At 33.3% G+C, this 13410-nt stretch overlaps 1 protein-coding gene across 1 annotated transcript; it reads left to right on the top strand.

Annotated features, from left to right (window-relative positions):
- Positions 1–8545: 8545 nt before the first annotated feature.
- Positions 8546–12988, top strand: LOC140863184 (prolycopene isomerase, chloroplastic). The gene is made up of 9 exons (XM_073266402.1): positions 8546–8713; positions 8907–9133; positions 9304–9414; positions 9929–9982; positions 10558–10845; positions 11357–11548; positions 11653–11811; positions 12091–12327; positions 12502–12988. Exons 1-9 carry the CDS (start codon positions 8596–8598, stop codon positions 12814–12816), a joined length of 1701 nt encoding a protein of 566 aa, XP_073122503.1. The 5' UTR covers positions 8546–8595; the 3' UTR covers positions 12817–12988.
- Positions 12989–13410: the final 422 nt, after the last annotated feature.

Genomic DNA, 13410 nt, shown 5'->3' with positions numbered 1-13410 from the left:
CTATTGCCATGGCACATACAACACAACAAATAGCCGGATAACTCCGGTGAGAAATAGATTTCCCAGTAAAAGCAACTAAACATGCATATAAAACATATATCAAACTCATGATATAAAAGATCATAACTTCCATGCATGTTTTAAAACAAGGTTCATCTCTTATCTCGTCGGTTGGGATCCCGAGAAGAAGATATCATAACTAACCACCGACTCTCCCAATCGAGGTGGGGCTACTTATCTTGCTTCTCTAGACTTTGAAGCCATTATATATGTAAATCAGACGCTAGGCTAAAACAACCCAGGCCATACATATACAATCCCTCAAATCGTCTAATCGAACGTTTCCGTTCATTTCGAAATCAAAGAACAAGTCTTTCAAGATGAATGCAATATATATCAATCAAACCACATTCATTAACATCAAGACTTATTCAAACATTCATAGGAAACATATAAAATCAAATAAGCAAATAAGTATGTGATTTAGGGAACTCGATACAAACCATCTCGAGTTATAATCCCATTCAAGTAGTAGTCCACTATTACCTTTCAATTGTGAAGTTTCAAGGTATCTTCAAAGCTCTCCAAATCTGAACAACACAATCACCAAACCTATCTCAAAATCTGCTCAAGCTTCAACCAAACTTCAAGGCAAAAAGCTACAAACCTTGCTCTTTCTTCTATCGGTTTTGAAGTCGAGATTATCGAGTTGATATCCCCTGTTTATGAACTGAAATCACAGCATATAAACCAATTAAACATCAGCTACAACCCAGCAACATCTCAGTCCGACAAACAATAGCAACACAGCCGCAAATTATAAGTTCAACGGCATAACGGTTAAAGTCGGCAATCCCGTAACGCAACTATAACAATTCTATGATCATATCAGCTGTATACGATTCAAAACCAGCAATAATTCTTCAATATATCAGTAGATATACAATCAAATACACGGATGAATTCATAAGAACATAATCGTTAGCCATCCTTCAACCCGAACTCGATAAATCAAGGAGTACAAGCTCAACAACAACAATTCATAACCACATCTGATCTCTGCCATTTTCGAATTCTTAAACCATAATGAACTAATAGAAAACTTACATCAAATCGAAGGTCTTCTTGCAATGATTCCAAAACATCTTTCGGAATCAAAATCGGATAACCGGATCAAAAGATACGGCGATTTGAAAAGTCCAAAGGCAAAGAAAAGAGAAGAGTTCGGCTCCCTGTTCAACTTTCTCTCCAAATTCTGAATTGATTCTCACACATACACGTATACATGCTGACAATTCCTTTACAATTCTGATAAATTCATTTATATTTACAATTTAGCCCCTCAAGTCTTCAAAAATTGCAAGTTGGTCCTCAGCTTATCATTTTATTCAATTTCAATCCTAAATAATTTAATAATATTAGAATTTAAATCAAAACTCCAAATATTCCCAAATTAAATATTCTCGGATTAAAATTAAATAATTCCGGGCGTTACACCCAAGCCCAATGACTCAATCCATATGGGTCCCATATTACTCCGATATTTATTTGGACACTTTATCAAGTCCCATAAATACCTAAAAGTCCATAAGAGGCTCAAGCCCATGAAACTCTCTAACTATCTATAAATAGCTCAAGTTCTCTCATTATTAAGGTACGTACTCTATAGTCACATGCTCGAGTTCTCTATAACTTTTGTTGGGCAAATACTGACTTGAGCGTCGGAGTGTTTTCATCGGGCAACCCCCGACGCCACTCACTTTGCTTTGTGATGCAGGTGACAACCCACGAAGTTCAATCTTTTGAATAGTTCGAGTATTAATCCGGTTATCCTTATCTCCACAAATTACCCAAATTCTCTCCAATCGGGTAATATCAATTTTTTGCTACATCAGTTAAGTTAGATTTTAAAAAAAAAACATATTTATGTAAAGCACATAGGGAGAAACCGAGGAAAAAGAAGCAAGTATAAGAAAATCTCACATGGGGAGAAACCTAGGGAAAACAAAAAAACATAACAAAAGCTCATTTGAAATGGTAAAAGGCTGGCTATACCCATTAGATCAGTTTTGCGCAAAACAAGGAAGACGAAAATTTACAGTGAATGTTTTCCAACCCTTGAATACATAACACCCTGAAGGTTGGTTGAAATTGCAGGACATCAACCGTGGACACCTTTTTTCCAAGAGCAATGGAGAAAAAAGATCTTAAAACTAAACAACACATGTACATGTACGTAGAGCATTCAAAACAAAAAAGAAAAAGAAAGACGAAATGAAAACCCGTCTTCAGTTTCGCATGCGGAATGAATAGTAGCAAAGCCAAATAACATGTTTTCTACCGCCTTTATTTTTTAATTAAGTAAGCAAAAACTTAGATCTACAAACACAAGAAGCATATCAACGCACCGCATATGAAAACAAGAAAGAAAGAGTCCTAAAAACAAGCCGAGTAGCCCAAACCTGTAGCGAAAGCGCTCGAAGATCTGCAAACCAGCGAGTAGACCAAACACAAAACAGATCTGAAAATATTTTGAAATATATGTAAGCAAAACAAAGAGAAAAATAAATAAAAACCAAATCGTTACCTTCCCGTAGTGTTTAAACCAAAGAAGGGAAAAAAACACAGACAAAATCGATACCCTATATATATATATATATATATATATATATATATATATATATATATATATATATAGTTTTGCTATGCTGCCCACCTATGAGGTGTCAATCATCCAATGGATGAGATGAATCATATACAAATGGTTCATCCAATGGATGAGTCCACCTCATAGGTGGGCATCGGAGCCACCTATGAGGTGTCAATCATCCAATGGATGAGATGAATCATATACAAATGGTTCATCCAATGGATGAGTCCACCTCATAGGTGGGCATCGGAGGTGGGCAACATAGCAAAACTCTATATATATATATATATATATATATATATATATATATATTAAATTAATTAATTATTTATTAATTAATAACTAATAATTAATTAATATTAATAATAATTATAATTAATTTTTAAAATATATAAGTTTAAATAGCCATTAGCTAAAATAACCACAATTTCTCAAAACTCGTGGAAAAAAAAAATCACTATTTTTTAAAAATATTTTTGGATAAACTGTGACTATTATAATACTTAAATAAAAAAAATTTGATTAATAAAAAAAATTAAATATTTTTATTAAGTAATTATGATAATATGTATATGTCAATGATGTCTTTTTTTTAAACCATGGCTAAATCATTGATTTTTTTGTAGTGATTAGTGTAAACAACGAAAACGTGTAAAAATTTTTGTTTTGGGGCTACATAAATTTCTCAATGTCATATCCTTAAGCAGAACATCTCAAAAACATGTACGACACCACTAACATTTATATACATCGTAGTTTACTTACATAATCCAAGAATTATCAAAAATAGTTCCAGCAATCGAACTAAAGTTTTCAAAATTTCATTTTTCATATCATCACATCCGATTAATGTATTGCTCTAATATTTATTTTATATCTTTCAAATTTTGATATTTTAATTTTTTTTTTAAAATACTTCTACAATTTATTTGACGTAAATAAATATTTTAATCTAACATCTATATAATTATTTTAATTATGCTAAATTATCTAATAATTAACATTCGTGTGAAAAATGTGAACTTAACATTATCTCGTAAAAGAATGTCGAATTTTTTTAAATATGATAGAAAACGATAAAAAAATAAATAATTGAGGATATATATCATGTAATTAATTAATAATTAACCACGATTTTATTAAAACTGTGACTAAATTTAGCGACGGTTTTGTAAAAACCATGGTTAATTAACAATGATTTTTTAAAACCGTGGATAATTTTAACCACGGTTTTTTTAAAACCGTGGCTAAGTATCTTAGCCACGGTTTTAAAAAAATCGTGGCTAATATTAGCCACGGTTTAGATAAAACGGTGGTTATTTAACCACGGTTTCTTAAAACCGTGGTTAATTAACCACGATTTTTATCAAACCGTGCATAATTTTAACCATGGTTTTTTTTAAACCGTGGTTATTTAGCCACAGTTTGAAACAACCGTGGTTGAATAACCACGGTTTTGAAAAAACGTTGGCTATTATTAGCCATGATTTAAATAAAATCGTGGTTATTTAACCATGATTTTTTAAAACCGTTGTTAAATAGTTTTGAAAAAATCGTGTTAATTAACCACGGTTTTATTAAACCGTGGCTACTTTAACCACGGTTTTAAAAAATCGTAGTTATTTAACCACGGTTTTTTCAAAACCGTGGCTAAATCATTCATTTTTTTTGTAGTGGAATGCATGGAGATCAAGGTGGAGGACTGAAATTTATTGGAGACTGTAAAGAGATCAAAATCCGATGTCCACCGTTCAGAATGTATTTTAGGATGTTATAAATCTACAGTTAAAATTTCAGCCCGATTCGACGGCTAGAACTCGAGATATGAAGTTTTCAAGAATTATGTACAATTTGTAACAGCTTCAGCGCCTAAGCACCAGAGCCAAGCGCCTAGGCTCTAATACGTGATTTACACACACTCGGCGTTTATTTTGTGCTATTTTTGAGTATTTTAAGTCTATTAAAAAACTTTTAGATGATATCTTTTGAAATCTTTTATATTATTTTGTGTTATCTTTTATTATTTTGTAGTTGTATTATAAATACAATATATACATTCATTATTGAATAATAGATTGAAAATTATGGAAATTGATTTTTATCAATTCTTAAAATTCTTTCAAGAATTTTATTCAAAGTTTTGCTTTGACTTTTCAAATCAAACTTTTCACAGTTTAATTACTTGAAAAAGTTTGTCAATTGATTTCTCACTGAATATTTTCAGATACAAGTTATCTGAAGGTTTTCTTTGGTTTCGATTGTCGTGATTTCTGTTGTTAATCGTTCCGTCGATTAAAGGTGAAAATCCAAAATTCTATCAATTAACATATTTCAAATATTGGGAAAAACTCTTTGGATCTTTTGATTATTGGTTAGAGGGTGCGATTTAATTTATAATCGTGTTTGCTAATCTTACTCATCAAGATTCATATCAATTTCAAACTTTCACAAAAAAAAAACTTTTAGATAATTGAGTTGTCTGAATTGTGGTAATTTTTTTGTACCATTTTACCAAGTAAATTGAAATATATGGTTCTTTTAAAAAAAAAAAATTGAGAGATATGGTCAAAATACTCGTACTTGGTAAAACTGTAATTTTATTGGTACTACTTTCACTTGTTGCTTAATTTGATCCCAATTGTGAGAAGATTTTTATTTCATTCTTTTCACCAATATTGTAGATATTGAAATCATCTTTCTACAAATCCAAGAATCATCTCATTCCCATTTCCAAAGCCAAAGTTATTCTTGTTTTACCAAACCTGTAAAAATAACAAAATAATATAATTACACAGCAACTTATATTTTATACAATTTATTAAAAAACACATAAAATTTATTCATTAATAAAACTTAAATTGTAAAATATTATTATAAAACATACCATAAATATATACTTTTTTTATGTTTGTCACTTGGCTTTGTACAATCTGCAATAAAATGACCTTTCTTGACACATTTATAGCACAAAGGACCATCATCTTTGTGATCCTTTTTATAATAAGGTTTAGAGAATTTTGACTGATTTTTACGCATAAATTTACCGAGCTTCTTGACAAAGAGCGACATAGCCTTATTACTAATTTGTTCTACAATATTCTTTGTTGAAACTTTCTTAACTGGTGTACATGCAACAGTCGTGGTTAATGCTTTTGTAGGTTGAGAAGTCGAAGGTTCTTCTTCAGTTCTTATTCCAAGTTCAAACTCATAAGCCTTAAGATCTGCGAATAAATCATGTAGCTCAAGCTTGCTTAGATCCTTGGATTCATGTATGGCGATTGTCTTTACATCCCATTTTCTAGGCAAAGCTCTCATGACTTCATGGAAATTTCACAATTAGAGTAAGATTTATCAAGAGAAATAAGTTCACAAACAATATTGTTAAATCGTTCATCAAACTCGGCCATAGTTTCTCCTGGCTTCATCTTAGCATTGTCAAACTTCTGAATTGCAACAGTAAGCTTATTTTCTTTGGTTTGGTCGTTTATTTCATATAGTTGAATAAGCTTCTCCCAGATTTCCTTTGCAGTAGTACAATTTTTTTTATCTTGCTAAACATATTATTGTCCAGCGTTTTGTAAAGGATATATTTGGCAACATTATTCAGGTTTGCTTTCTTTTTATCTTCTGTGGTCCATTCTGATCTATGATTTTCAACAATTTGAGGTTCTCCGCTAGTCATAGCTACGACAGTATTGATCTTGGTGATTTTCATAGGACCATCTGTGACAACATATCACATATCATCATCTTGCGCTGATAAATGAGCCTGCATAGAATTTTTCAATCATCATAATCTTCCTTAGAGAACATAGGAATTTTGTAAAATGCAGATGTCATGATAAGTATAATGATATCAACAAATAAGAAAAACCCGCTCTTATACCACTTGTTAGGATCGGATTATATGTGTAGAGAGGGGGGAGTGGGTGAATACATATTTATAATATTTCAAAACTTTTTCAACAACTTTTGCGAGCAGCCTTAATAATGTTAATTACCAAGACTATTTCTGTTATTCTCAAAAGCAGTTTGAACTACTAGAAAAGTACGGATAAACATTCCAAGTGCCTTTGTGATATCTATGTATAAAGTAATGAAAATAACTCGTGCAGATAAGATAAATAAAACAAGATATTATGGAAGTTCGAGCAAACTGTTTCTACGTCTCCTCTTCTTCAGCTTAAGAAGAAATTCACTAGAAGATTTTGGTTTATACACTCCTTTGTATACAACCCACTTCAATTGTAGGACTTATCATTTGTCTAGATCGAAACTCTTGATACACCACCAAATAAGACACAAAGTCTTAACAACAACAAGTAAAACAAATATAAGCTTTGAATGAATCCGTAGATTCAATCTGTCGAGCAACTTTTCTTCAACACTTCGAGAATGAGCAGTAGAAAGTTGTCTTGATGTCCTTGATGATCCTTTGTCATGATTTGATTGGTAGTTTGTATATGTGGGCTTGATGAGCAAATAAGATATTCAAATTGTGCTCGGAGAGATAGCTTTCTTGTATTTTTTGTATTTGTTCACTAACTTCTGATTTAAGCTTTTTCTCCCTTATTTATAGTAATCTTTTGCAACGTTTTTCTTGATGAATTAGATCTCTTTCTCTGATCTGTCTTGTTATATTTTCAAGAATCTTCATAAATGTCTTCATAAATGCGAGACGAGATCCAAGTGAGTGAGGATTAACCCTTGCGGCTTATTAATATGTTTAATAAATTCGCTCTTGGAAATCTTCAAATGTAACGAAGATCTTCTTGAGCTGACGAGAAGCCTTTAATGCCTTGATCATTTTAAATAATCAGTTGAGCAGTTCAGACAATTCAAGAATTTGATCAGTTCAAACTTTGAGCAGTCGGAGCAGTTAACTGAGCAGTTTAAGCAGTTCGAATATCCTTTTGAGCAGTTCAAGCAGTTTGAAGATCCTCTTTAGCAGTTCAAGCAGTTTTACATGTTTTACAAGATTTGGCAGTTCAATTGTGATCACCTAAACTAAGGGTCCAACAATCTCACAAGGTAACAAACCCCTCTTGCTCTTATAAACACCAAATATTTGTTATGATTTTATACCTTCACCTTAGCACATTCAATTTCATTCACTTAGTCTCTTCATATAATTATATTTCTTTTTTCTTTGCCTTCATAATCTTAACACTGAATTAAGCATAAGAGAGATCACGCTCGAAACATCTTTGGTGTCCCTTAACCCTATTTTTTAATACGCAGACCCCATTTAACTGACCCGACTTGAAAATTGGAATATTTGAAGATCTTTTCATTAGTCCGAACTTGGGTGAAAGTTTGGTTACATCAACTTGCATTATTTTACACAACATAATTGTTAAAGACGGTCATGCGAATTGATTTTGGAATCTTGACGAACGAGATAGTTTCATAGCGAATCAAGATTCAACCCTAAAATTAGTGTATCTTCGAAAAAAATCCAACTCACGTGATAGTCAGGTGCATCATCATTTTCATCATAACTTGGTTGAACACATTTGGAAAACATAATTTATAAATTGTAAAACATTTAGTGTTGTAATTTGTGAAACTTTCCTTTTGTTATGTTTAGCATTTCTGTTTAAATAAAATTCTAATATTAAATTAATTTTACTATAGAATTGTCAAAAAATACATAAATTCAATATTAATGAAAAAAATAGAAATGAAATTAATTAAATAAAATAAATAGATGAAAGTAAGTTATAAATCACTTTATTTAAATGAAAAATAAATGAATCTTACTAAAGTGATGGTGAGAAACATAAATGATTGGTTGATGAGAGATTTGGTTGTGAGGAGGGTAATATTTGATTGATGATAATGTGTACCAATGGTGAACCTATAAATGTATATTTTGACATTAAAAAAAAATAAAAATAGATTATTAGTTTTTGCTTGGTGAAAAAGAAGACGCGGGATGATTGATGGCGTTGAGGTTGAGTGGTGGGATTGGTTGTCCTCTGTTGTTCCAACGCCCAAACAACTCCAAAAGCGGAATCCCAACCTCTTTCGCTACAAATTCCAATCATCAGTCCTTTCCAGGTTCCTTCTTTCTCTAATCTTATTGGATTCGTCTACTTTTAATGTTAAGTTTTAGGCTCTGCTAACAATGGACTCTTACTTTCTTGTATTTTTTTATCCGTTAAATGTCATCTACAAGTGTTGCGTTGGGTAAATGGTGTGAGCTAAAGCTATTACTATTATGAGCAAGTATTATTATCCATGGCATGTGCAGGCAAACCCTGTGAGGCAGATTTCGTGGTCATAGGGAGTGGCATTGGTGGTCTTTGTTGTGCATCACTACTAGCTAGGTATGAGCAAGATGTTTTGGTATTGGAAAGCCATGATTTACCCGGCGGTGCTGCTCATTCTTTTGAGATCAAGGGCTACAAGTTCGACTCCGGTCCATCTCTCTTCTCCGGTTTTCAATCAAGGGGTCCTCAGGCTAACCCTCTAGCTCAAGTATATTTCGTTTCAACCTTTTAGTCTGTTGTGGTGATGGATGATGCATCACTACTGTTCAATGTTTGTGATTAATTAGCTGAATCCAAAGATATTCCACTGCTTTGTTGATCCAACATTAGAGTCAATCAATATATTCATGAAATGCTCTTTTTCTTAATTATGTGAAGGTTCTTGATGCATTGGGTGAATCACTTCCCTGTTCAACATATGATTCATGGATGGTATATATACCTGAAGGTGAATTCTTATCTCGGATTGGTCCAACAGAGTTTTTGAAGGTGAACTTAATTATTGCTTTCCACTGTTTGTACCATAAATCAGATAAGTTTTTAAATGCTTTAAGCTCCTGTTGTGTCTTTTCCGTATTTAAGCATTGGAACAATTCTGCATATTGCCCACTTTCCTATAGAATGGAAACTCGTAAATTACAGTTCAAACTTTGACGAGAGTTATTATCCATATACTTATGTTTTGTGAGGAATCAGACGAGTTGTATTTAACAATGGAACAAACGTAATAATCCTTCGGAGACAATATCTCAAAGTGAAAGTAAAAACCAAGGATAAGGAAGATGAAACTGTTGAGGCGGTCCTTTGGAATTTTTTATTTTTTATTTTGTTATAATTGGTTATTAGGCCGAAAGTGAAAGCAATTGATGGGGATGCAAGTAATGAATGATACTTTTCAAATGATTGTGGGATGTCATAGTGCTGATATCAGGTCATGCCAATCTATTTGACATGTAGCAATTGATTGTAAAAAGATCCATCTTATTTCTGTATTATTCTTCAGGATCTACAGACATATGCTGGTCTGGATGCTGTACGAGAATGGAGAAAACTTCTTGTGAGTATGTTTTGTTTCATGACACGTTGCATCTGAATTTTAGATGGCTGAGACAGATCCTTAAATTTCTAAAACCATATGTTCTGAGCTCTATTACCTAGATTTTGTCTACTTATCTTGTTGAGGTTTTTGCAGCGGAAGTAGTTTAGGCAATGTTGTATGAAGTTAGGTGAATATGTGTGTGATGTGTAAACATGAGAAAGCTTATGGAAGAAACTCAAAGAAATTTTCCAGGACAAGAGCCTATGGAAGAAACACAGAAAAAATTTCCAGAACAATATTCACTCATTCAATTACAAGAGTTATACACGTGATCTATCAGCTTATTCCCTGATCATCTCACTCCCTAAACTCTCAGTGAAGTTTCAGAATTCACTATTGCGTACAACTACAAAACACAAGCTTTTTATAGAACAAAGTAAGAGATTACCACCTAGGAGTTAAAAAACTTCCCAGTCCACTAACCCACTACTTGAGAAACTAATTAACTTCCAAGTTGACTAATTCAAATCTTGAATATTTGGAATGATCCACATATCTATTTTTAATGCATGTTTGCATTATGTTCTTTATAGGATGCTGTACTTCCACTGTCTGCAGCTGCAATGGCTCTTCCTCCGCTATCCATCCGAGGTGACTGGGGTGTTCTTTCTACTTCTGGAGCTAGATATGTGCCGTCTCTCTTAAAATCCATTGTTCAAATGGGACCACGGGGAGCTCTTGGTGCGACAAAGCTTCTCAGACCCTTTTCAGAGATAATAGACTCTTTGGAGCTGAAAGATCCTTTTGTACGCAACTGGGTGGATCTTCTGTCATTTTTGCTTGCAGGAGTGAAATCTGATGGCATACTGTCAGCTGAGATTGTGAGCATTTTCACCTTAAATGTCAAGTATTATTGCCCAGTTCTATGGTGCCTTTCGTTTTGGGAGCACTCTATGACAGAATATCTTTTCTTTTTTGGGATTTAAACTTGTGTTATATTGCATGATATCTTTTATGAAGTATGTAACAGAGTGCAACCGCCACTGTATCCAAAGGTTATGTATGATGTAAATCATGCAACTCAAATCCTTTGGACTATACAAGGATTCAATCATTCAGGTGCCACGTTTCAATCCAGGTGCCATGTAGGAAGCTATACAAGTGAGCATGGGTAAAAGTTCGTCTCCAGCTAAATATGATTTGAGACCCAATATGTTTGGTGCTTCGACCATATTTTGCTAAACTCCATAAACTCCACTCTAAACCTTGTTGATCCGGTTGTTTGTCTTTACACTACTTCTCTTTAGACGACACAATCTATGAATCTTGTATCAGTAACCTGGGTGAGATTTGATGAAGATCAGATGTACTTCGTCTCATTCGTTTTTTCAGATATACATGTTTTCCGAATGGTACAAACCTGGATGCTGTTTAGAGTATCCTCTAAATGGAAGTGGAGCCATTGTTGATGCTCTTGTCCGAGGTCTTCAAAAGTTTAGTGGCCGTCTCTCTCTAAGAAGTCATGTGGAGAATATCATTGTTGAAGATGGTCGAGCTATTGGAGTAAAACTAAGAGGCGGACAAGTGCGTAGAAATTATAAAATAGAAACAATTTGTAAATAAGCTAAATTATTCTGATTAACATATGACACTAATGATTCTCAAAAGTATATACATCTTTCATTCAGTTTGTGCGCGCTAAAAAGGCTGTTGTGAGCAATGCATCAATGTGGGACACGCTGAATCTGTTGCCTGTGGAAGCTATTCCTAAGTCTTATCAGGAGAAGGTTAAAGCAACCCCACAATGTGAATCTTTTATGCATCTACATTTGGGTTTTGATGCTCAGGTTAGTTCTATGAGATCTCCTCTAGCATATGTTTATGGCATGTTAACCAGAAATAATAGGATAGTTTCATATAAATGAATATGTTCATGTTTTTTTACGCGCACGTAACTTGAGTCCAGATTTCAACTCTAAAACCAACTACCACGGCATGGCTAATCAACACTCTGGTTGAATACACGGATTAGCTGCATATTTTGAAAGTACTGCTTCTCCCAAGTATTACTCATTCTGGGTGGTTACTCATTGTCGTCCCGAATAAATATTTCAATGAATTAATAGGGTATACGTGAAGACCTGGAAATCCATCACATTGTGGTTAATGATTGGGAGAGAGGAGTTGATTCTGATCAGAATGTCGTTTTAATATCCGTACCCAGTGCACTGAGTCCAAATCTTGCACCAAAAGGGAAACATATCTTGCATGCCTATACACCGGGAACCGAGCCATTCGAGCTCTGGGAAGGGCTGGATCGTAGTAGCAGTGAGTACAAGGAACTCAAGGCTCAACGAAGCGAGGTAATTACTACCCTAATCTAATGAGAATATATTCTACTCTTAACATTAGCCTTTTCATCCATCTGTTCCTGCCGACGTTTATTTTTTCAACCTTCTCTGAACGATTTGAACTCACTAGCTACTAAATTTTCTCTATTGAAACAAAGCATCACTTAAAAATGGCTTGTATTCTAGGTAATGTGGAAGGCCGTAGAACGAGTGCTTGGACCAGGTTTCGACCGCGAGAAATGTGATGTGAAGTTGGTTGGAACCCCATTAACACACAAAAGGTTTCTACGCCGGAACAGGGGAACATATGGTCCAGCTATAAAAGCTGGTCAGGGCTCGTTTCCTGGACACTCGACTCCTATCTCACAACTCTTCTGCTGCGGGGATTCGACGTTTCCCGGTATAGGTGTGCCTGCAGTTGCTGCCAGTGGTGCCATTGTTGCCAATACACTAGTCTCTGTGTCTCAGCATTCTCAACTTCTTGATGCTGTCGGCATATAAAGTCGATTCTTATGCTAGCAGCTACACACACGTCGTGTACAACATAATGATTTACTAATATTATGTACTACGTATATTTTGTTCTTAAAGTTTTTTATGTAACTAGAAAAATGCAACAATTTTATTTTAAATAAATGTAGTTAATCCTATAAATAAAAATGAAAATTATATATTTTTTTCTAAAATTATATTAATCACTCATATTACTCTGACTTGAAAATTTTCATATGTTTTCACATTTTTCTTTTAAATTTAAACTATTTTATATTTCGTTGTATCATTTTATTTGTTATATGTCTTCTTCTCTTAGCGGATAAAAATATTTTTTCATTTTATTCAATCTCAATGGTTTTACTTTCTTGGTCATCAATGATTCACGTCCTTTTATAATTTTAATTTTTGGTAAGTTTTGGTGATTTTTGAATTACTATTATTTGATCTTAACATTATTCACAACGACAAGTAAATCAATATATTCATTTTTTTATAAATAGTTTTCAAATTTTAAAAAAAAAATCGATCAAATTTTATCGATCTCACGCTTTTAACATTATTTTGAATTACTTTTTATTTTATTACGTTTGAAATTACAAG

Source organism: Henckelia pumila, chromosome 4 (assembly GCF_033568475.1).
Source record: "Henckelia pumila isolate YLH828 chromosome 4, ASM3356847v2, whole genome shotgun sequence".
Lineage (NCBI taxonomy): Eukaryota > Viridiplantae > Streptophyta > Magnoliopsida > Lamiales > Gesneriaceae > Henckelia > Henckelia pumila.
This window is presented reverse-complemented; position numbering and strand designations above follow the sequence as displayed.